Consider the following 24379-nt stretch of genomic DNA (forward strand, 5'->3'; position numbering starts at 1 on the left):
TCTTATTCCTTGGTTTGCTTTGAGTATATCTAAAAGTTAACTTAAGCCCCTTTTCTAGGAAGTCTAGTATCTATGTTTCCTAAGGAGCAATTTCTTCTAAGTGTTTTTCCTTATAACCTTTTCTTGAAAACTGATCATTTTAAATATAGTAGCCATTGAAGACCAATTCTTTTTCCCTAGGGATCCTTGTGTTGGATTTGTTTGTTTAGTAACTTTTACAAACTCTTTTTGCAAGGGCAGTGTCCTTTATTGCTCACAGTTACTGGTGTTCAGCTAGTGATTTAACCTGAGAGCCCCTGAAGCTAAGGCCCAGAACATTTTTGCTGTTGCAGATAGCTCTGTGTTGGGGCTTTACTCCTTTCAGCCTTTGCCCAAGGGCATCTACAACTGTGTATCAACTTTATCACTCTATACTTGCATAGCTCCAGAGGTGAAAGATGAGGGTGTTCTTGGATCTTTCCCAACCTGACACCTAGATCCTTCAGTGTACTCGAGAGGCTTTAAAGCCTCCATTTTGCATTCTACCTCCTTCCTTCATCTTTTTTTTCCTATTGGGGCTTTCTTTTTCCTTTTTCTTTTTTGTCTATGCCCATGTGTCTTCTTTTGCACAAGAAGTAATGTCTGATTTTTTTTTTGTCTTTGCATGTATTCTAGTTAACTCTCATTGTTGCTGTAATAAGCACTGACCAAAATAAAACTGGGGGAGTGTCTTAGTCAGGATTTCTATTGCGGTGAAGAGACACCATGACCACAGCACCTCATATAAAGGAAAACATTTAATTGGGGTGGCTTACAGTTTTAGAAGTTTAGTCCATTATCATCATGACAGGACATGGCTGCATGCAGGCAGACATGGTGCTGGAGAAGGAGCTGAGAGTTCTACATCTCGATCCACAGGAAACAGGAAGTGAACTGTGTACCACACTGAGTGTAGCTTGAGCACAGGAGATCTCAAAGCATCCCTCACACACACACAGTGACACTCTTTCTCCAATAAAGCCACATCTACTCCAACAAAGTCACACCTCCTAATAGTGCCACTCCATGTGGAAGCTATTTTCCTTCAAACCTCCACAGGGAGGAAAGGATTTATTTGGCATACAGGTTATAGCTCATTTCTGATGACAGACAGGAACAGAAGCAGATACCATGGAGGGACCTTGCTTACTGACTTGTTCCCCTTGGCTTACTCAGTTGTCTCTCATAAGCAACCCAAAACAACTTGCCTAGAGATGGCACCAGCCACCATGGGCTGGGCTCACCCACATCAAATTAGCAAAAAAGAAAAATCCCTGCAGACATGCCCAGGCCATTCTGAGGCTTTCTCTTCTCTGGTGTCAAGTTGATAGATAAAACTGGCTATGACAAGTGCTTTCAACAATTTTTGGCTGGGGCTGCTAATCCCTTAGGGAACCCAGACAGGTCAGCCACCCGGCCACAATTCTTTGAGCCTGAGCCCACATTGCCCACCTTATAACCGCACACAAGTTAAGCATAGGAGTGGCAGAGAAATACCAGCTTCCTTGCCCCAACGCTTGGCAGTTTCTTGTTCCTGAGCTTTACTTAAGTTCGTTTTGACTGGTCTTGGTCAGTTTGTCTCTATACATACTTGCCCAGTCTCCCTCTCTCCCTCTCTCTTTCCCCAACTTTGTTGCCACCTCTAGTGGAAGAATAGTTTTGATGTTCTACCTTGCTAATTTTGGTGACTTCTCTGTTTCCAAAGTTTTAAGAACTCATTCTGAACTCATTGTTCATCACTCTGTGTTGAAATAGGAGCGGCGGCGGGGCTGCGTCCCCAGCACCCCAGCCGCCTGCTAGCTAATGCCCGAAATAACAACACACAAACTGTATTCATTTAAACACCACTTGGCCCATTTCTATCTAGCCTCTTCTAGGCTAATTCTCACATATTAATTTAGCCCATTTCTAATAATCTGTGTAATCACCCCAAGGTGCGCTTACCGGGAAGATTCTAGCCTATGTCCATTCTGGGTCTGAGCTGCCTGGGAGAGCGGAGCCTGGCGTCTCTGCTCCAGAGAGCAGAGCTGTCGAGTCTCTCTGGGAGCAGAGCAGAGTCTGAGCTTCATCGTGTCTGCCTCAGAGCGCAGAGCTATCGCGTCTACCCAGGCTGAGCATGGTGTCTCTGCTCCAGAGAGCAGAGCTGTCGGGTCTGAGCTCACTTCCACTTCCAGCATCCTATTCTGTTTACTCCTTCCACCTATGTTTTAACCTATCAGGGCCAAGGAGTTTCTTTATTGCTTAACCAATGAAATCAACAGATTGATATATGACACTCCCACATCAACTCTGTCCTCATTTCATCAGATGTTAATGTGTGTGCATGTGTGTGTGTGCGTGTGTGCACGTGTGTGTGTGTGTGTGCGTGTGCTATATGTGGATGTTCTTATCTATGAGTATACATGTGGAAGCCAGTACATGTGGAGGCCAATGTAAATTGACTTCAGTGTCTTCCTCTATCATTGTTCACCTTACTTTCTGAGAAAAGGTTTCTCACTAAACTTGGCTGGCCAGCAAGACCCTGGGATTGGTCTATCTCTACCCACCTCCAGCACTGGAGTTATCTATGTGCCCTGCTATGTCCAGCTTTTTACATGTGTGCTAGGAACACAAACTTAGGTCTTATGCTTGCACAATGAGCACTTCACTCACTGAGCTATCTGTCCAGCCCCAAATGTTGGCTTTTCTAATACACTCCTAGGCCTTCACATAGCAACCTACTACTTGCTATAGCTGGGGAAGGAGTTCCTGCCTCAGTTTCTTCTTTGCATTTTGTACTTTTACCCCAAAGGTCTTTTCTCTTTGCTTTGTTTGCTTTGTTTGATCATCTGAAATAGGGTTTCTAGCCCAGGCTAGGCCTAGAACTCCCTACGTAGTTGAGAATAACCTTGAACTGTTGGTCATCCTGCCTCTGTCCCCCAAGAATTGAGATTACAAATCTATATCACCATACCCAGTTTGAGTTCTGGACTTTTAAATTGGTTGCAAAAGGCTTCCTTGCTCCAAAATTGCAGAATAATTTGTTCTATTTTCACTATTACAAATTGTAAAAAATTATAAAGTCAAATTCTCCCACATTAAAAGCCTTAATCATTTTGAATATCTCTGGTATAAATTAAGGTGAATATATTCAAGATTCCCCATGGATGTTTAGGTTCATAAACAAGAGATACTCTTACTTTATTTTTATTATTTATTTGGTGTTGTGGGTCAAATCCAGGACCTCACATACTAAATGTGTGCTCCATCACTGTGCTCCACCTCTCTTCCACAAACAGATTCACTTACTAGCTTTGGTCAGTGAATTTAAATTTCCTCTGAAGAATTTTAAATTGTAAAACTAGGTATGATAGTGTATGGGTATAATTGCAGCACAAAGGAGGCTGAGGCAGAAGGATTACCATAAGTTGAAAGCCAGCCTGGGATACCTGGCAAGATGCTGTCAGAAAAATAAGATAAATCAGGACAACCTGGGCTGTAACACAGAGAAACCCTGTCTTGAAAAATAAAGAAGTGGCTAGAGATGGCTCATCAGTTAAGAGTGCTTGTTGCTCTTGTAGCAGACCCAGGCTCCAGTCCTAGTACTCATATGGCAGTTCACACCATCTGAACCTCCAGTTTCAGGTGATCTGATGGCCTCTTCTGTGGACTGTGCACACACTTACATACAAGGAAAATACACATGAAATAAAATGAATATATGTAAAACAAACTTAACAAGTGATGAATCATGGCATTGCTCTTATTTTAGGATGACTTGATTCCAATTTGCCTGAGGCCTTGCTAATTTAAAGACTTCATTGAGCTTGGGCAACCCATGAGAGGGAGCCTACTATATTTTGACCTGTAAATGGTAATAACAGTTTCTGTCCTGCCTATCCTGTGGGGTTTCCACAAAATTAACCATGGAAATGCCTATTCAAAGGCCGTAGAGCCTGTAAAATTTTAAGTGTGTAAGATGGCAATAATGAAAGGCGTAAAAAAGGAGTACTTTACATCTACTAGTGCTTTTTTAGACTAAGCACCATGCTGCTATAGCAGGTCGCTGATAAATGCTGGAGTGTTGACTGAATTTCTATTGCATCTTTGATTTGCCACGTGTTCCTATTGTATTCCACCAATCGAAATACTGCAGGTAGCTAACCTCTTGGTACTTGTAATGGGATAGAAAAGTATAATAATAAAAATAATAAAAATTGCTTTAAAAGTAAGCAATGCTTGAGAGAAAGAAAATAGGCAAGAAAGAGTGTTGAGGTGGAAACAGTCAATGGGTGCTTAGAAAGTCAACAGGAAGGCAACATTTCAATAGATGTAAAGGTGAGGAGAGGGAACAAGCAGAGGCGGAAGTCAGTTTGGCCTTGCCAGACTACCTGGGGAGCAGGGTGAGAGTACTGGGGAGTATGAGGGGCTTGAGGGGAATGAGAAGCAGGAGCTAGATCTGATACAGCCTGCTGCTGCCTTAACTAAAACTAAGCTAGAAAGCCCAGGAAGGGTTCCAGAGAATGATTCAGATTCCGACGGAATCCCTAAGTGGGTCCAAGAAAGATCAGGAGGGAAGTGTAAACCCCTAGGAACTACTTAAGAAATGATTGAGGCTGGATTATGTTGGGGGTAGTGGAGGGCAGTTAGATTCTGTGTAATTGGTTGTTTTATTATTTTTTATTCTTTGGCCCTTTTGGGTGCTTGCCACCCAGCACCCAAATACACACAGAGGCTTATTATTACTTATAAATGCCTGGCCTAAGCTTGACTTATTTTGCCAACTGTTCTTAAATTATACCATCTACCTTTTGCCTCTGGACTTTTACCTTTTTCTATTTCTCTATATCTTTTCTTTCCTTCTTGTTCCATGTCTGGCTGTGTGGCTGGTCCCCTTCTTTCCTCCTTGTTCTCTTGCTCCTTCTACACTCCTCAAAGATTTCTCCTATTCATTCTGTCTGCCTGCCAGTCCTGTCTTCCCTTTTTTCTGCCTCGCTATTGGCCGTTCAGCTCTATATCAGACCATCAGGTGTTTTAGACAGGCAAAGTATCACAGCTTCACAGAGTTAAACAAATGCAACATAAAAGAATGCAACAGATCTTTGCATCATTAAACAAATGTTCCACATCATAAACAAATGTAACACATCTTAAAATAATATTCTACAACAAATATGGATCTGTCAAAGTGGGGAAGAGGCTTGTAGATGGGACTGGTAAAATGTGGGGTGTGGAGTGAGGATCATGGATGACTGAAATGTCAGTTGAATAACTTCTTATGCCTCCTTTTGCACATGAGGAAACTGAGGCCTGGCGTAGTTAGGGGTCCCTCCCCTGAGGGCCTGGACCAGGATCTGTCTACAGCCCTGGCACTGCAGTGGGCCTCTTTCTATCTAGAAACAAGAACTGTAGGGTCATAGGTTGAAGCCTGCTCACATGCTCCTATCACTGTGTTCCCCTTTGTAGAGGGAAGCAGGGAGAAGTACGCAGCCCCACCAGATGGGCTGCCTCACCCTATGACTGCCCACTGGTGCTGCGGAGGCTCATTCGCAAGGAAGACATTCGGGCTGGCTGCAAGTGTATTGTGAAGGCACCCCTGGTGTCTGACTTGGAACTAGAGCGCTTCCTGTCTGCACCCCGAGACCCCAACCAAGTGCTGGTATTCGGGATAATATCAAGCCAGAATCCCAACAATACTGCACAGCTGCAATGGCTGCTGGACACACTGTATAGCCATCGGCAGCAGGGCCGTTCGTCACCCTGCACCCAGGTTGGTTCAGGATCCAGTGAGAAGACCCTTGGGCCAGGGACAGAGAGAAGGACCAAATGTAACCCCCACTGTATGAGGATGGGTTCTTTCCTGGGCCTTGGCATACACTCCCCTTTCTGTCTGCAGCATTTTGTCCCATCTTCTCTCTTCTGCTCATTCTTCTCTACCAGGATAAATGTCACCACATCAGAGCAGTGCTTCTTCTAACTTTTGAGACAAGGTCAAGACACAGTCCTTTTCTTTCAGAGAACTTAGCACAGTTTGTGTCCACAACTGGTGTGACTGTTCAGGGCAAAGATAGTGACCACTACCCATGTTCTTACAGTTCAGTATATGTTGGTGGACTGTCCCCAAGTCCCTCCATGTGCTGGACTTGTACCAGGCTCTGGGCACCTATTGCTGGTTCAGCATGAGCCAGTCCCTGAAGGAATTCTCAGAATGACTGCAGCTACAGAAGGTCTTTGAAAGGGCCATGCAGGACAGCTCTGGAAAGTGTGACTTCTGTCTCCTTGGCACAGAAAGAGCAGCCTAGAATGCTGAGGGCTTTGGCAGGCAACTGAGTATGCCTGGCAGGGCCTGTGCAGGAATGAGGACAGTTTGAGGTCCCAATTTGTCTAAGAGGTATTGGAGTACAAGGTTTAGGGCACAGGGAACCTCCTCCCTCTGGAGTTTTTCCTAAGCCCAGCCTCATCATCCTGAGTGTGCCTTATTTAAACTGGTGTTGGAGAATCCCCCAGACTCATGTGGACATGTGAGCTAGGTGACTTCTTCTAAACTGTCTTTCCTCTAAAGCCTGTTGCATTATCCCTGCCCTACTCCCAGCACCCTACCCCCCACTCCCACCCCGCTGCTGCAGAGTTCTGAATTTGTGTGGGAAACTTGGGGTAGGGGTCTGCCTGAATACCCCTTCTTAGCCTTTCTTTCTAGGAGTGCTGCCTGCCAGCCTGTTCCAGGAGCTCAGCATTTAGGGCCCTTCTAAAATAAGATGTCCCCTTCCCCACCAGGGCCCTTCTCTTGACTCTCTTCAAGAAAGCAGCCAGCCACAGCCTTGTACCCAGCCCTGCAACAGAGCCACATTTATTTCATGCATTATTTTCCAGCTTACTTCAATTTAGAGAACGTTCACTGAGAACCTGCTCTGGGCTCACCGTTTCCTCATGGCAATGTACAATTGGCTGTAGTTCACCTGAGGGCTATTAATTGTTCACTAAGGAATAAAATGCTTAGGTGTCTTATTCCAGCCACAAGCAGTGTGAATGGGGCCAAGATCTAACCTGAAGTAGTTGGAAGGGGTGGAAGGAATGGCGGTGAGTCTGCAGATGGGTATGGAGGGTAGTGTTGGTCTTTACAGAGGCTGGGCTTCTGCCCTGGCTAATAACTGGTCATTAATACTCTCATCCCACAATGGCTGGCTGAACACCACGAAGGGGTCAAGAAGGGCAGCCAGGGAGAGGTGGGATGAGAAGTTCCTCAGAGCTGTGCAACATAGCTTTCTAAATATGGTCCACTTAGGGCAGGACTTTCATTCCAGAGTGAGGGACATCATAGTCCACAGATCCCAGGGCAAACCTAGTGCTGTCACATGCAGGAGGGTCACTCTAGTGATGATGTCTTCCACAGGGGGCTCAGAGCAGATCTGGAGACCTCCTCTGAGGACAGTTGATGGCTTCAGGGAAGTTAATGTATGTCTTCTTGCATCAGGGTGACCAGTTCCCACATCTCTATTTGGCAGTGCCGGCTTGATCCTTATCGTCTGCTGCGGTATGACATAGACAGCCCCCTGCAGAAGGATCCACCCCTAATGGTGAAGAAGTTTGCTGTGGTGCACGGGATGGTTTTGGTGAGCAGGGGCCCTGCAAAGGGCTAGACATCCGTCACCAACCACTACTGTCTTAGCCGTGTGGGGGGATGGGGGATAAAGCAATCTTCTCACACCCACACTGAGGCCCAGAGAACAGGACTTCCTGACAGTCACCCAATAGACTCCCATCCCTATCCTAGGAGATGGAGGGGTTGGGTGACATTAACACAGAATATCAAATTCTATCCATCTGATTCTTACTAAATTATACTAAAATATAAAACTTTTATGTTTATTGAAAAATAGGGTATACAATTTAGAAAATATTTTTGGTTGTGAGCTTAGCCTTTTACGACTGAGCCATCTCTCCAGCCCGCTAGAAAATAATGACACCTTCCTACCACCCAGGATATTGCTCATCTATCCAGCACCTAGGTTCTGGAGCCCCTGCTAGGCCACATCCACCTGACACTGTAGTATCTGGCCTTTGCTGTCTTTCTCCACACGCATATTTTAGGGCACCATCTTTCCAATAAGATAACAGAGCACCATCCTATATCTTCAGTTTGTAGTACCAGCATTTTTACCACTGGATGAGTCTTATTACTACCCATGCTGCTTTTGTTGGACAGTTGGGTTCTTTCCCTCTCTTTCTTCTTCCTGTTTTTCTTTTTCCCACAATAATGGTATGATGAATATCCCTGCCTAACCATCTCTAGACAGATGTCCATGGTGAAGAATGGAGTAGAGGTATGAGACCTCCATTCCATAAAATGAACTGAATGGTACATCCTATTATGCGGGTTTGGAACAGAAGGGGCTACACAGCTCTAGGTAGGTGGGTAGGAGTCTTGAAAGTATGAAGTGGCTGGGCGATGGTGGCGCACACCTTTAATCCCAGCACTCGGGAGGCAGAGGCAGGCAGATCTCTGTGAGTTCGAGACCAGCCTGGTGGTCTATAGAGCTAGTTCCAGGACAGGCTCCAAAGCCACAGAGAAACCCTGTCTCGAAAAACCAAAATAAAATAAAATAAAATAAAAATAGAAAGTATGAAGTGTACATCTGACAGGCCCCCAGTAGGGGTCAAAAATTGGGCAGGTTGGGCTGCCCTCTGACTCAGGAGGGCCTTGCAGGGGCTAGGCTCAATCATGTCTCCCTGGGTTGCTGAGGGAGGGTAGCACACTTTCCCATGCTCTCAAAGGCCTGAGTCCTATCCCAGCTCTGTGAGACCCGTGGCCAGGCCTACTAAGACTTGGAACTTGGCTGTCATTATCGGTCATGCCACTATGTCAATACACTGAAGTGTTTCTTACTTCATTTCTTTCCTATCTTCCAACAGATGTTTGCTGGGGGGAAGCTCCTTTTTGGCGGCTGTCTCCTAAATGGCTATGGCTTCAGTAAGCAGAATCTACTGAAACAGATCTTCCGGGCTCGACAGGATTGCAAGATGGGCTACTTCCTGCCAGACAACTACAAATTCAAGTAAAACTGGATAAGGCATCACACAGGATGGGATAATGGGGCAGGGGACTTGGGCTATGGGAGGCCATGGGTGGGAAAGCAGGTAGTCCCAAAGGAGTGAAGTGGGGGAGATCCAGAGCCAGGAAAGTAGAGTTCAGTCTCTTCCTACAGTCCCCTGAGTAAAGGGTTTTGTAGGTGCACAGGGGAAGAGGAAGAAAAGGCAGGAAGAGGCGAACAAGGTCATACTGTTTGTCTTTTTGAGTCGCAAGTTTGGAGAAAGGGGTGTGTGGAGAAAAGAAGGCACTACTTGTTTGCACAATGTCCTGCTCAGATGGAGATAGTGTTAATATGTCTGGGGTGGGCAGGAGGTTCAGTCAACACCCATCAGGTCCAACCTGTGTGCACATTCACCTTGGCTTCTATTGGATTGCCAGATGGGCCCCATAGACACAGGCACTCATTGGTGGAATAGGCTTAGGTATCAGCATCCAACTAAGGTGCTGCCACCTACTAAGCATCTCCAGGCTGGTTCTGGTGTGTGGCAGAGGGTAGTCTGAGCTCAGGACACTCTAGTCTAGTCCAGGAGGAGCCTGGGCTTTATGCTAAATGCTGCATTCGAGGAAGACTGGCAGGTTCCGGATTCCATTGTGCTCCACAGTGCAGGTTCCTGAGAAACTTGCTAGGTTGGGTGTCCTAAGACAAGGTTAGAGCCCCACCTTTGCTTTGCATTATCTGGGTAACTGTCAGGTGGGCTGATCAGGTGGACTCTCAAATCTTTAACTCTTTGCCTTTACAATGAAGATAATACTCGGTCTTGCAGGACTGTAAGGATTTCACAAAAGAGTATTTGTTAACAAGCTCTGTAAGTGGTAAACAATGATGAAACCCAGGATAATGTCATCTGTCATATCTGTACACCAAGTTACGTCCCCCATGCCAATTTTCCATCTGTTTGTTTGTTTGGTTGGTTGGTTGGTTTTTCAAGACAGGGTTTCTCTGTGTAGCCCTGGCTGTCCTGGAATTTGTTCTTTAGACTAGGCTAGCCTCAAGCTCAGAAATCTATCTACCTGTCTCTGTCTCCCAAGTACTGGGATTAAAGGTATGTACCCCCATGCCTGGCTGTAGCTTTCTGTCTTGATGTCATTTCACCCCAGGAAGCTGAGTTGGGTTTTTTTTTTCAGCCTGCTTCTCCCTGAGGTTGGGGATACATTCATGGAAAATCCATGAAGGTCACACCAAGTGACCCCAATATTTTGGCTGGAAGAGGATGAGCCTGTGGGGATAAGGCAGGACAGACAGAAGATCCTGAGTGTTCTGAGTCCCTATCACTCAGAACATCAAGAGAAGAGAGTAGAGCGCTGGAGACTGATGTTGGCAGGTCCAGGGAGTTAAAGCTGAGTTTCAGGGGCTGTTGACAGTTAATGTGCCAGAGATATGTTGGGTCTTACTGGACATTTATGTCCATAAACTCAGCACCTTAGATCCCTGTAACAAAAAGAAACTAGAAAACAGCAAAAGAAGACGGATTTGTTTACAGTTTGAACAAATAGGGAGGAGTCTAATTATTTCCCCCACTGTGCTTGTGGCCACCTTATAGTTTATGGAAAGTTATGCAACAAAGAATACGGTATATGAAAATTTATCTGTGGGCCCAGAGTTCAGCTCCCTCACCCAAGCCTCTGGGTCCTCGGTGGGAGGGCGCAGCAGGTCTGTAGCCAGACAGCCTCAGTGGGAAGACATGTAGAATGTGGTCCTCACATGAGCATCCCTGAATGAAACTGTGTCCACCTGCATACAACACTCACACTTAGCCCCTGCCTCCTTCTCTAGGGTTGGGGACAGCTAAGGGAGGTCACATGTGGTGTGCAGGCTCCACTTCCTGTGTCTGTGAGCAGAGAGGTTGTTACCCTGCCATGCTCACTCCAGAGAGGATTAGGTACAAGAGGGACCAGGTTAGGGCAGTGTGAGATTTCCAGGGAGGCTAAGGGGATGGGAGAGCAGACCAAACAGAGAAAACAGTTTGTCCCCTGGAAGCACAAAGGGACTTAGCCTGCAGCAGTCCCAGAAGTGTGTGTGTGTATATGAGTCCTCCCTCCCCATATAGCAGTGAAATGGCTAGTGGAAACATTTCCCGTCTCCCTCCACCTGGGTTCTTATCCTTCCTTTCATCAGAATGAAGTGGACCAGTCAGTGAAGACAACCAATAGAAGGTTGGTTTATTGCTTTAGTGCCAATTTGAGATTAACAACTTTAAATGGGGGGAAAAAACAGCTTTAAACAGATTGGTTCACAGGTTTTGACAACTTAAATGGATCAGGTTTGAATTCTTGCTAGCAGAAGGATGGTAGCCTCTTAGAGCTCTTTCAGCTCTGAAAAGTTTAACAGCTTAAAAATTCTCGGAGGGCTTCAGGGCATTAATGTAGAGCAGACCCTTGCAGAACAAATCTGCTGGTCAAACAACAGGAATGCAAAGAGCAGCAGGCCGTGAAGGCTGGAAGCAGCTCAGGAACGAATTCTCATCTGCAGTGAAAGTATAGCATCTTGGAGGCTGAGGCAGAGATGAGTGCTCCTGCCTGCAGCTACTGCTCATGTCCTTGGAGGCTGGCTCACACGAATTTCCTGCATAGGAACAATTCTATCCCCTGCCTGTCTTAAAGGCTGCCCTCAGTGAGGGCAGCCTTCCTTCAGTGAAGATGAGCAACTGGCTGGAGCCCAACCTGAAGTCTTCCTTTTCTTCTTCCTCCCTCGGTTCCAGCAACACTTCTTCTGTCTCTTCATCTCCCAGAGCATCCGAATGTACTGGGTACCAGATGGACCTTGATTGGCTGAATGTGGGTATGCAAATAAAGTGGAAAATAGGACCAATCATGGAAGAGGTGTTAAACCTGCTTGGGGAGGGAGAAGAGCCCTTAGTCCTCCAAAAAGTTGCTAAAAGTTCACAATCAGGTTGTGAAGACTGTCTGCAGAGACAGAGACATTAGAAAGAGTATTAGTCTGTCCCTAGCTGCTACAGGAGCTCAGTGGGGGAGATTTTGGTCAGGTTTCTTCTTCTTTTCTTTTGTGGCAGCAAAATATGCAATTGTGTAACACTTGCAAGTGTGCCTGTGACATCTTGTGGCCATTTGCTGCCTGTGGGACATGGTCACCAGGGAGAAGAGTGTGGAACTCTAGGCTCCAAGTTCTCTGCTCAGTGTTGCTAGAGTCTGGGTGGGTAGCTGTGTCCAGAAAAGCAACCCAGGACCCTGACCCTGAGCCAGGAGCTCTTTGCATATCACATAAACTTTACAGAAGGAGAAACTGAGGGCCAGCAAGGACAAGGAAGGGCTTTGAATAGGGGATAAGTCCAGGCCGCAGTACAACTATGACCTTTGTTTTCAGTCGTGTCCTGAAGGAATGGAACATAACCTTTTTAGGGCTGTTCTTACAGGAGACAGTCAAAGTCTGTCAGAAACGGCCGCACTCTGCAGAGACCAAAGTGCTTGGAAAACAGTCTTGGCCCCATAAACTGAATGCTGTGTAAACTGTAATGTGCTCAGTGAACCACAGAGAATCTTGCAAATGGTCGTGAAATCTGTGAGAGACAAAGTCCTTTGTAAATTGCCACATCCCTGATAAGTCACAGTGGGAGCTGCTGAGTGCCCTGTGAACTAGGGAGGGTTTCTAGGCCTCCTCTCAGACCAGCTCAACCTAAACAGCACAGCACTTGGTAAGCTACATGGCAGTCTATGAAGGACAAAGCATCTTATAAACTGTCAAGTACCCTGTGACATACAGACTGGAGTGAAGCCTCGTAAAGATAATCTGGTATGCAAATGCCTGTGTGAGAACGTCAAAGGGTTTGTGAATAGTCGTGATCTTTATGAACGTCCAGTGAAGTCTTGGTGTGCTCTGAGTGCTACCAGTTGTGAGAGAGTTCTTCACCCCGGGTTACTATACTGTGCCCTATTTTCTGCCCATCCACCTTAGAAGAGGCAGGGTCACCTGAGCCACAACAGGAGGTGGCCAGGGACTAGTGAGGAGAAGTGGTTGCAGCAAGGTGCCATGTTCCACAGATTCATGTACTGAAATCCTTAGCTCCATGGCGATGGTGTTAGGAACGTGGACACTAGGAAGTGACTAGATCACGCGTACAGAGACTATGAGTGGAGTTAATACCTAGAAGCCAGCTTACCCCTTCTGCCGTGTGAGAGCAGTGAGAGGCTGCCATCCATGAGTGCCACCGGGCACTGAATCTCCTGGCACCTTGATGGTGGACTACCTGTCTGTTTTGAGAACTGAGTGTAGTTCATGTCTGTGATCTGTTTGCCACATAGGCACAGCACTTTTAGAGCAGCCAGAATAGCCACACTGAGTGGAATACGCAGCATCTGCACATCGTCTCAGTTCTGAGGACTGGAAATTGGATCCAGGTACCAGAGGACCATAGTCCCTCTCGAGTCACATTCTAGCCTCTATTTGGCTTTGGTGACAGCATTACTTTGATGTGGCACTAGTCACTCCAGAATGACTGCATCACAACTAATTATATCTATACTGATGCCAGGGTTCTGGGGTTAGAACTTCTGCATATGAATTTGGGGGACACATTTGGTCCACAGCATTGCATGATGGCATCATTTCCTTGACCTCTCCTTTTCTGCTTTGCAACGCCTCTGTATCCTGCGGGCATTGCCTATGGGTAGCATGGACCAGGTAGCTGGTGGCATGGGAACGAGGGCTTTGCAGTCCTATATAGAAGCCAAGGTTTCCCGGGTTCCCAGAGCAGACAGTTTCTCCCTTGGCACAAATGGGAGCAGGAGTATTTTGCTGGCCTGTCTAGGGCTGGGATAGGGGTGGTATAGCACTGAGTGAACCCTAGACTCTCACCTCTGTTTCCCTATACTGTGTCTTCCTACCACCCCTCCCTGCAGCGTGCCAACCTATATCACAAGCCTGGAAGATTCTGAGTTATCTAAAAGACCCCCATCTGAAGATTTCGAAGGAAGTGTCTCTTCATTGGCGCTTGGGGACAAAATGGAAAAAACCCCTTCTACCCCCCCTGACAAGTATGTTTTCCCCATGTCTCTGGTTGGCAGATTAGGAATGGCTCATTATATGATCTCTAGCTTCATCACGGGCCACTAAGGCTACCATGGCATGGCTTCTGTGCCTTCCAAATCTGTGTCCTTCCAAGGTACAGGTCAGCCCCTGATTTCCAGCCTGTTTTGCAGTATCCCATTGGGTGTCAGGGTTGGGCACTAGGATATAACACTTTGCAGCAAGGCCCCACAGTCTGGGCCCATCTGTCAGAAGGATGGAGGCCATCCCCGACTCCAGCAAGTTCCTTGGTGATGGTGACAGGGAACCAAATCAAAATTCTGTAGTGTGACTCTTTCCAGAAAGATGGAAAAGTGCTAAAATTAATGGTGCCACTGGTCCCCCAAGTTGGAGATGTCCCCTGGCACTCTTCCCTCCAGGGCCATGCCCGCATCATGTGGGCCATGCCCTGCTTGCTCCTTGCCCAATGCCTGCTTCTTCCTATTGCGTATTTAGGTTGAAACAGCCTGAAGAAGAACTGCTGCAGCCTTTCATCAAGAATAGGAGGAGCAGTAAGAAGATAAGTAGCTGGAAAAAGTCTAAGAAGTGATACCGGAAGAGCCAGCGGTGCCCTCCCCACACCCAGTCCTACTTCCTGGTCTCCCACCGCCCTTCAATAAATGTGCATGCCTCCAGCATCTGGGTGAGGCGGTGGTGGGTGGGAAAGGCCCAGCTTTGACTCCAAGAAAGCCCGAGGCCTCCCCAACTAGTTTCAGGCCATGTTCTTGGAAACGTGCCACCTCCAACTCAGAGCTTCCTCTGTGTCCACGAGTAAGCCTGAATCTGCCATTCTGGTGAACAAAGGTCTCGTGGTCCAGGGCCTGCCTGCTCAACCATTCAGCAACCCTGGGGAGCCTCAGAAGGGTCTGGATGGTGTGTATCTCACCCTCTGGTAGAAAGAAGATGAGAAAGGAGAGGGACACGGAAACGGAAGAGACTGAGGGAGTGGTGAAAAGAAATGAGGAAGCAGGCAGGAATGAGAAGGAAGGAGGGGCAGAAAGGGACGACGAAGGAAGTGAGAGACAAAGATGAAGAGGAGGAGTGGGCCGAAGGCCAGAGTCCAGCAGACACCTTGCAGGCTCTCATCACCATTTAGCTCAGCAATAGAACACATGGCTGGACTGGATTCTCCTTTTTCTGAGTGCACGGGCCTGGGGTATCCTTACCAACATCCAGGGGGCCCAGGCAACTGTCTTCTGGGGTGATACTTTGTCCTTACCTCTGAGAGAGCTGGATCTCTCACCGCTGTGTGGTTGGTAAGAGCTGTGTTTCCATAGCAAGGATTGTGGAGGGTCTGCCTTGGCCTTTGTGCCTAGAGTAGTCTAGGTCCCAAACAGGCAGTAATCATTTGTGCTTCTTGCTTTTTCAATCTGAATTTGCCACAGCTTAGTATTTTGTTTTTTTTTTTTTTTTTCATTTTGTTTTGTAGCTGTCAAAGACATTTTTTGAGTCATGTGTTTCTTCCCCTAGAAGTGTATTTGAAGTGGCCTGCCCTGTTCTTAAGTTGCATATGTTGATATTTTCAGGCCTTGAGGTTTGTTAGGGGGGTTAGAGCTCTAAGTATCCCCCATTCTTCCCCTCCAAACACAAAGACAGATAAAAGCAAGAAGACAAGGGGCAAAAGTTCGGTTCTATCCTCACATCCTCCAGCCTGATGAAGGTCAGAACCAAGGCCTCTGCTTAGGATAGTCTGCAATGAAGCCTCTGACCTGTGCCTCTCTGACCTTCAGGCTGTATGCTCTGCTGTGCTCAAGTGAATATGCTAAGCAGTCAGTGCTGTGTGCACCAGGAACAGAGGCAGGGCAGGTCCTGGTCCTCTGCAGGGTGCTCGTCACCCTGGAGGACTGCCTGTGAACAGGAACACCTCCCACTAGCAGAGAGCAGGCAGTGAATGTCCAGGGCAACACCATCAGATCGCTCCTGGAGGAGGAGGACAAGAAGGAGGAAATGACAGGAGAGAGAGGTAGGCTTTCTTCCACAATGGCTCCCACAAAGCAGGCTGCTAGGTGTCTGAGCTGTAAACTCTGTTGATTAGAGCAGGGCTTCTTAAACTTTTCTCACTTAGTACAAGAAATTTCTGCATAATCCTGGGCATATAGGTATGTAAAACAGGTATGCAAATCAGATATTTACTAATAATAAATAATAAATTTATTTTAAAGCAATTCTTTGATATACCTATGATTTTCTATTTACTAAGGACGAAAGCAAATTTGCATCCTTATGCAATGAATGCACTTATGTACTTTATGTAAGGAATTAAATCTTGCTGAATATTTAATGCTATAAAAGTTAGAGCATCTTGCCACTTTGCAGAGTTGATAGTCATTCTGATTTTATAATCATCAGTGCTAAGAACACCACATTACATAAAGTGGCAGAATTACATTTGGGGCCATTTTAGAAAAGGCTGGGAAATTTCAAAATGTGCATTATGTCCAAGTAAGGTTTTTCCTAAATATACAAAGCATCAAACACTAGTCAACATCACTCCCCATATAATAGACTAAAGAAACCAAATGCTGACTAACCACACTGGTGAAGAAATATAGCAAATACAACCATAGCAAACCAAAAATAGAAGATCAACATCTTAACTTCAAAAGGCTGATGAAGAAAACCTCCAGCAAACACTTTCTTCATAGTGGCTCTTTAAATGTATTGCCAGTGAGGTCAGACAGAAGACAAGGCTGCCACCAGCACCACCACTGACAAAATGCCCTGGACACCTGAGCCCTCTACACAAAGAAAGTGTGGGGGAGGACGTGAGAGGAAAGGAGCGAACTGGGTTGATGCAGGTGATTCTGTTGTCTACCTAGAAACCAACAGAATCAACGCACCAACATCAGACCCATGTGATAACTACATAAAAATATGAAGCCACTTTCTTACCACAAAATGCCTAGTACCAAGATGCAGGGCCTGTGGTGTGGAGTCCTAAGCAGAGTGACATCCATCAAGACTTTCATCCCAGAGTGAACTGAAACTGGAGGAGGCTGTTCAACCAGAAGCCCAGCATGTCTACCCAAGGCCATCAAGACACACCATGAATTCAAGGCTCCTGGATGCTGAGGTCCCTGATGCCTCTCACCCAAGACCCTTGAGTATCTCTTTCATAAAGTAAAGCCACTCTCCGCACTCTCCCTCCCAGCTGCACTGAGACTGCGCAAACCATTTTGGTGTCTGAGTCTCCATGTTTTCATCCATAAAATGTGATGTTCTGGGATAGTAATCTTCCAAGGACCTGGGCTGGATCAGATACGATGCAGAGAAAGAGGTATATTAGAACAAATTATTTGAATTATTAAGCACACCTTCCCATTGCCACTTTCCACATCACAGGGCTCACCTCCTTGTGGGTTGTCTCCCAGGCACCAGCATCAGCAAGGGTTAAGGAGCTTGGCTACTAGCCAAGCAGAAATAGTGTTAGCCTTGAGCGACATAGCATCCCCCTATCTGTGCAATCTCCCGGCCCCTAGCTCAGCCTTTGGAAATGAAAGCTCAGCCTAGCTGAGGCTCCTCTGCCTGCTGCATCCTAATGATCTCCACCACATGAGTGTGGGCAACCCGCCCTCCCCAGCTCCTTTAGCTCCCCAGCCCTGAGCTTCCCTGAAGCTGTCGGCTCACATGTGGGAAGAAGATTGGGTCGTGCCCGCAGCTGGTCCAGTTTGGAGGGGAGAAACTAGGAAAGGGAGGGCTGAGAGTGGGCTGGGGTGGAGAACAGGTGCTGGGGTCAGGTGCCCAGGGTCTAAGCTCATCCTGTGGGTTCCAACTACAGATTATGGCCTGCTAATGAGTGAAAAATCCGTTTGGAGGATGTGATCCACATTTTGAAGAATACTGGAATAGGAAATGGCACAATGCATGTAGAAAGGTGGCAGGCTTTGTTTCAGCCACCCCGAGTGTAATACCTGAGACACAGACCTGAAGCATACACCACCACCTCGCCCCAGCCGTCTATGCATGTGACCTTGGATACTGTTTGAAATGAGTAATGTTGGAGGGCCTAGTCTGTTGTGAGTGGTACCACCGCTGGGAAGGTGGTTCTGAGTCATATAGAAAAGCAAGCTGAGCAAGCCATAAGGAACAAGTCAGCAGCATCCCTCTAGAGCCTCTGCCTCAGTTCCCACCTCCAGGGTTCTGCCTTGAGTTCCTGCCCTGACTTCCCTTGATATGGAAGTACAAGTCAAACAAACCATTTCTTCCCTGGGTTTCCTCTAGTCATGGTCTTTATCACAGACATAGAAAGCAAACTAAGTTTGTGTGGCATATGTGCACATGCGGGTGAGTGTGCACAGTTGTGCATGCAGAGGCCAGAGGAGGACCATGCTTCACCCCATTCCCTTGAAGACAGAGTCGCTCCCTAACCTGGAGCTAGGCTGGTGCCATTGTCCTTTCTACTGCCTCCACCCCAGAGAGTGCAAGAGCTTTGGACTCAGGTCCTCACGCTTGTGCAGCCAGTGCTTTTGGCCACTGAGCCATCTCCTCAGTCCAGATTTTGGTCAATCTAATAGGCATGTAATGCTACCCCCATTGTCTTTTAAACTGCATTTCCCTAATGAGTATCTTCCTACAGGTCATTTGCCATTTTTATCTCTTGTTTTTGGTTTTTCAAGACAGGTTTCCCCTGTGTAGCTGTGGCTGTCCTAGAGATCCACCTGCCTCTGCCTCCCGAGTGCTGGGATTAAACATGTGAGCCAACCACAGCCTGGCTCTCATTTCTTCTTAAGTACAGTGCTTATTTGGGTGTTTGGTCTATTTTGTTAATAAAGTTTTCTCTTCATCAGTATTTATATTTATAGATATTGTTTATGTATAACCCTCCCCCCACCCAAGCTGGGCCTTGTGCAAGCTAGGCAAGTAAGTACTTACCTCTGAGCTTCAGCCTCAGTCCTTGGGCAACAGTCTTTTATTGGATATGGATTCTGCAAATATTTTCTGTCATGATCAGTGCTGTTTAAATTTTCTCTGGAGTTCTGTAATTTCCCCCTCTATGCTCCCATCTGTAATCTTTTATGAATTAGCCTTTATGTCAAGCTTGAGTCCTGTGCAGAGTCACTGTTGGCACGTGCCCGCCCAACATGACTTTTCATACTTTCTCCATCACGGCACCTTTGCCCCTCTGTGAATGGATGGTTGACAGCGTTCTGTGGGTTTATCTACCGGTTCTCGGTTGTGTTTCATTGATGTGTTGTCTTGTCCTTCACCATGGCTGCAGAGACTTGATGTTACATGTGATACAGTATGTCTTGAAGTTTAGGGGTGTCTCCAAGATTTGTTCTTCTGTCATTTTTCAGAAGTGGGAATCAAGATACCAAGATGTTAAGTCGTTTGCCCAAAGCCACACAGCCAGCCGTCTCTCTTAGGGCTGGTGGGAATGCAGGCTGGCTCAGCACTCGAGAAAGCATTACAGCTCAAGTCATTTGACTACAAAGCTTGCATCTGGGACCTAGGTTAAAACAGGAAATGAAGAAAGGGGAGAGAAAAGGGAATAGGATATCTTGATCATCAGCTTGATGGGATTTCAGATGATCGTGGAAACAAACTTCTGGGCATGTCTATGAGCAATCCTGTACGAGAGGCTAATTGGCCAGGGCCCCCCCAGATATGAGGGACACTATTTGTTGTGCTGAGGTCTCAGACCACGTGTGGCAAGAAAGTGCACACAGCACTCCTCATGCTGCTGCTCCCCGACTGTGGGCCCCGGGTGGCAAACTGTTTTCATTCTCTTGCTGAAAACAGGAGTTTCATGACTTCCTGCCATTGTAGGTGGGCGTTCCTCCTTTAATATGTCAGGTGTTTGAAGTTTTCCTTTTGTTGTTTGTATGTGTATGTCAGGCATTTGAAAAAGTAACTTCTACAGGAGATAATAAGAGAATGCCAGGCTCTACTGTGTCCCCCAAAGCCACCAATGGTGGTGAGTAGGGTTGTGCCACACTGGCCACTTACGTGGCCCCTAATTCCCCCAGGAAACAAGGGTCTCTTTTCCCCGTGAAATGCGACATATTTGTGTGTTCTCGAATGTGTAGCTCCTACCCAACCTCAGCAATGAGCCAGACAGGAAACCAGCCCTGGCTGTGGGAAGAGAGACCCCCCGACTCAGTCAGCATAATGCGTGCTGTGTTCAGTGTTGACAAGGGCTATGGGACAATGAAGGGGGAGTCTGACTGAAGAGATGGCTTTTGAACAAAACCCTGAAGGAAGTGAGAGGAGCCATGCAGATGTCTGGAAGGAAAGTCTAAGCAAAGGTCCTGTGGTAGGTACGTGCTTGCAGCAATGACCCAACCAAGGATTTGCCAGGTCTCAGGGGACTAGGACGAAAAATTAGGGGGCACTGAGGGGAAAGGTGAGTCCTAAGGGAGCAACAGCCTTGGGGAAGCGGGGTTGGGGTCCTAGAAGGACTTTGGTTCTTACTCCAGGGAGGAGGAGCCACAGAGGTACTGAGCAAGGTAAGACCACAGTCAGGGTAGTTTTCACAGGGTCCCTGTGGCTGCTGGCAAGAATAGTGTCTGGCCCAAGATGGAGGCTAGGAAAGTGTGAATATGTTTTAGGGATCAAGCTAAGATTTCTTAACCAACCACCTGTGAATGGCAGGGGAAAAGGTGGCAGGAACCTTCCAGAGTTTCTGGAGAAGGTTCTAGAGTTCTAAGGAACATGGGATGCCAGGAGCTAGGGCTTGTGTACCTTTGAGAGAAACTCCTGTCTCCCCATGGAGATCGTGCTAGTCTATGGGTCCCAATCCAACCTGTTACCCCTGCAGGTAAAGAAGGCAGGGAGGGGGTAGGGGGAGGGGAGGCATTTGCTGGGGAGGAGAGGCTCTGGAGTGTCTGTATCCTGAAGAGCAAGTGTCAGCAATAGTCACACCCATAAGAGCCAGGTGCAGCCTAGGTCCTAGAGCACCTCAGGCCAAGATCCAGGGCTGGATGGAGAATTCACACCTTGCTGGTACGGTAAAGAGATGTCTTCAGCTGTCCAGATGTCAGTGCTTTCTTTGAGTTGAAATACATAGGCCTAGAGAAGAGAGATCTTTGCACACTCTCCCCAGCCTCCAGTCGTATCAAACATGGTCTCACTCTGAACGCCACATGGGATCCTATGGCAAAGTTCAAGTCCTTCCATCTTCCATGCCTTTACATAGACTGCCACCTGAGGTGTGGGCCAGACTCAGGGTGGGTCTTCCACCTCTAAAGATTCAATCAAGAAAATCCCCCTCACAAGTGGACCCAGAAGTTTGGGTTTTAGTTAATTCCAGATGTAGTCAAGTTGACAACCAAGAATAGCTATCACAGCACCTTTGCCCTTGCAACGAGGACAGTCTGGTACACTGTTTCCAGGGTCTGGCCCTTTTAAATTTAGCTGCAGGAAAAAGCAGTTTGTGCAGGCCTGGAACTCGCAGACAATCAGCAACAGGAAAAAGTCATCCAAGGGGAGTGCTCAATGAATTATGGAGGCATTGTTCCCGAGCCCAAGGAGCCAGCGTTGCTGCTCTGAGCTCAGTGGCCTGAACCCAGCAGGCTCAACACTGCTGCTTGTGTCAAACAACACAATGTGGGGAGCCAGAGACAAGAAAGAAAAAAAGAAAGAAAGAAAAACACTAGAGGGAGAAAAATCCTGGAAATTCCCTGTGTCCAGGGACAGAAGAGCCTTTCTAGAAAATCGACAGCCAGGGAAAGGCGGCTTCACTCCTGGGCGGGGGCCTGCTTGAACAAGAGGAAGTTGCAAGCGATATTTTGAGATATTTTCAGTCTAGTGTGATGTCGATTGATTTTCCAAAACACGGCTACCTCCTGGGGTAGGGAGAGCTGGAGTTGAACTGGGGCTGACCAGAGGTGGGGCAGGGTGCAGGACCAGCCTGGACATAAACAGGAGCTGACCCAGTTGGAGAGTTCCAGTGCTCTAGATGGCGAGTTTGCAGCCCCCGGGGAAACAGGCTTGTGTTTCAGACCTCACCTTGATGGGAGAACCACAGGTGAAACTGAGGTCCCCTGCTCAGAAAGCCTGAAACATGTTCCGCTCGCCTCCCTCTCCTGGGGTTCTCTCTATTACACAACCAGTCCTGCTTCTGCACAGCAGATGAGAAAGGTAACCATGTTTCTGGAGAAGATACAACTGTGAACAGAGCGGGCAAAGGCTGCCCTGGTGGAACGGACATTGAGGGACTTGCTGTGCAAAAGGAATAGCACGCACAGCATGTTGGGTATGAAGGGCACCATGAGAAGATAAAGCAGAGAGTAGGCTAAGGATGTTTGGGTGCAGATGGTCAGGAGGATGTGCCCTCCTCCCCCTCCGAGGCACCTGCCCCCTCCTGCCTTGTGTCACAGCCTCTGTGTTTCTGGCATCTCCTTGCTCCAGGCTACGCAAGACCCACCTCCTCAAGGGCAGCCCTATCACCCTTCCCCAGGGGCCCAAAGGCAGGTAAACCAACCACTTTCCACCCTTCTTATGGAATGCACATAAGGTCCCTTTTAGCTGTCTTAGCAGTTGTATGCCCTAGTCTCCTAACGTCACCAACCTGATGTCGGATATAGTTAACCACATTGATCAACCACCCCATCTCCTCCATCTAAGACAATGTGGACTCACAAACCCAAGAGCTAGAATCTGAATTTGCTCCTACGGTTTCTTCCTGTGGCATTCTATCCACAAAGCTGACAGATGTCGTTTCCACACAGAGGTAGACCTCACATAAGAAAATGAGTTAATTTTACAACACACAAAGAGAAATTGGTAATAAAATGCAAAACAAAAATAAAGGGCACCTGGTCAAAGAATATAATCAGGCCACTCATTGACACATAAATGCAAATGGCTAATAAGCAAGCAAAAGATGAGGGCCTCCCAGGCAGTCATGGAAATGCAAATTAAAAGAACAATAGAATGCCATTTTTCTCGCATCAGATTGGAGAAAATATGAAATATTGATGACATCCCATATCAGCGAGGAGTGGGGCAGCAAGCAGTCTTGACACTGCTGTTGGAGTGAGCTACACAATCTTTGGGAACAGCCATCTGTATTAAAGTTTAAAATGTCGTGTGCCCTTTGATCCTGCAGTTCTGTTTTGGAGATGTGACTCTGCAAAGCCATCTGCCTGCACAGAAGCTTTGATGGCAAAACCAAAGGGAATGCAAATGTGGAGATAGAGTGGCGGTGATGGGGCTCCCGCGTCGGCACTGATGAACCTGTGCGAGTTTCTAGAGCACGCTAGGGCTCTAACGGATTCTGCAGGGCCTGTTCATCTTGAAAGTCTCTTTCCCTTCAGCATGTGTCAGTGGGGTGCAAGCAAATTTGTAGGTGCATCGCCATTTGTATGGGCACATGGGTAGTTGTGCATGTACGTATGCGTGAGTTTGTGGAAGCCAGAGGCTAAGATTGGTGTCTTCCCCAGTCACTGTCTACCTTTTGTTTACTGAGACAGTCTTTCAACAGACCCAAAGCTTGCTTACAAAGCTTACGCTGCGGAGCCTTTGTCTCTGTCTCCCAAGAGCTAAGATTACAGGGTGGCTGTCACTCACACATCATTTATGTCAGCTCTAGGGAATTTGAATTCTGGTCCTTGTGCTTGGGTGGCAAGCACCTTATCCAGTGAGCTATCTCCCTCGCCCTGAAAGTCATTTTGAGCAGTTCCTGTGGTGATCTGCCTGTCATACTATCTTGTCATGCTGTTGTAAGACACCAAAGCCAGACTCACTTCAAGATCCAGGTGGAAGGAAGGACAACCTCCCCCTGCCCAGTGGGAGAAGGGAGGCAGCTTTACGCTGCTCTTCCCGACCGATGCCCAAGTGCACAGTGGCCTTCTCACTCATCCTAACAGGAATCCCATGGTTCACTGGGCCTCGTGAGTTTACCCTGCCACCGTTTCTATGGTTTCATTTCTTATGCCTCATCCTACCTGTTCTGTGAATGGAATCAGTTCCTGAAATAACAGAGGGGCTGGGCTTGATTTTCTAATCCAGGACTGCTGTCAGTTACTGCTTCGCATGCCATCTCTGAATACTGGAGGAGTTCCCGGCAGTGCTGTGCTAATTCTAAAGTCATTTCTAGGTTTTACTGTTAAGAGTGCTATGATTGATTAGTGATGTCTGCTCTGGGAAAGCAATGAGAGGAATGCTCAAGTTACTGACTGCTGCTGGACATTCTGGGTCAGCACTTCCCGGACCAAATATGCCCAGGAGACTCTTAGAATGTATTGAAATACAGGCGCCTTCCTAGCAAACGTGGGCAGCCTGAGTGTCTCTGTCCTGACAAGCCCCAGCCATGCCATGTTTCTGGCCCT

General features: G+C 47.2%; 1 protein-coding gene across 1 annotated transcript in view; it reads left to right on the plus strand.

The window, feature by feature from the left end:
* Window positions 1-14655, plus strand: part of CUNH3orf20 (chromosome unknown C3orf20 homolog) — a 47879-nt gene extending 33224 nt beyond the window's left edge. Inside the window, exons 11-15 of the mRNA XM_050160244.1 lie at window positions 5464-5767; window positions 7500-7607; window positions 8908-9050; window positions 13940-14074; window positions 14562-14655. Coding sequence (XP_050016201.1) covers window positions 5464-5767; window positions 7500-7607; window positions 8908-9050; window positions 13940-14074; window positions 14562-14655 — 784 coding nt within the window. The remainder of the gene's footprint in view (window positions 1-5463; window positions 5768-7499; window positions 7608-8907; window positions 9051-13939; window positions 14075-14561) is intronic.
* Window positions 14656-24379: the final 9724 nt, after the last annotated feature.

This window comes from Alexandromys fortis, unplaced genomic scaffold (genome assembly GCF_014885135.2).
Source record: "Alexandromys fortis isolate MF-2015 unplaced genomic scaffold, M_Fortis_MF-2015_v1.1 scaffold_111, whole genome shotgun sequence".
NCBI lineage: Eukaryota > Metazoa > Chordata > Mammalia > Rodentia > Cricetidae > Alexandromys > Alexandromys fortis.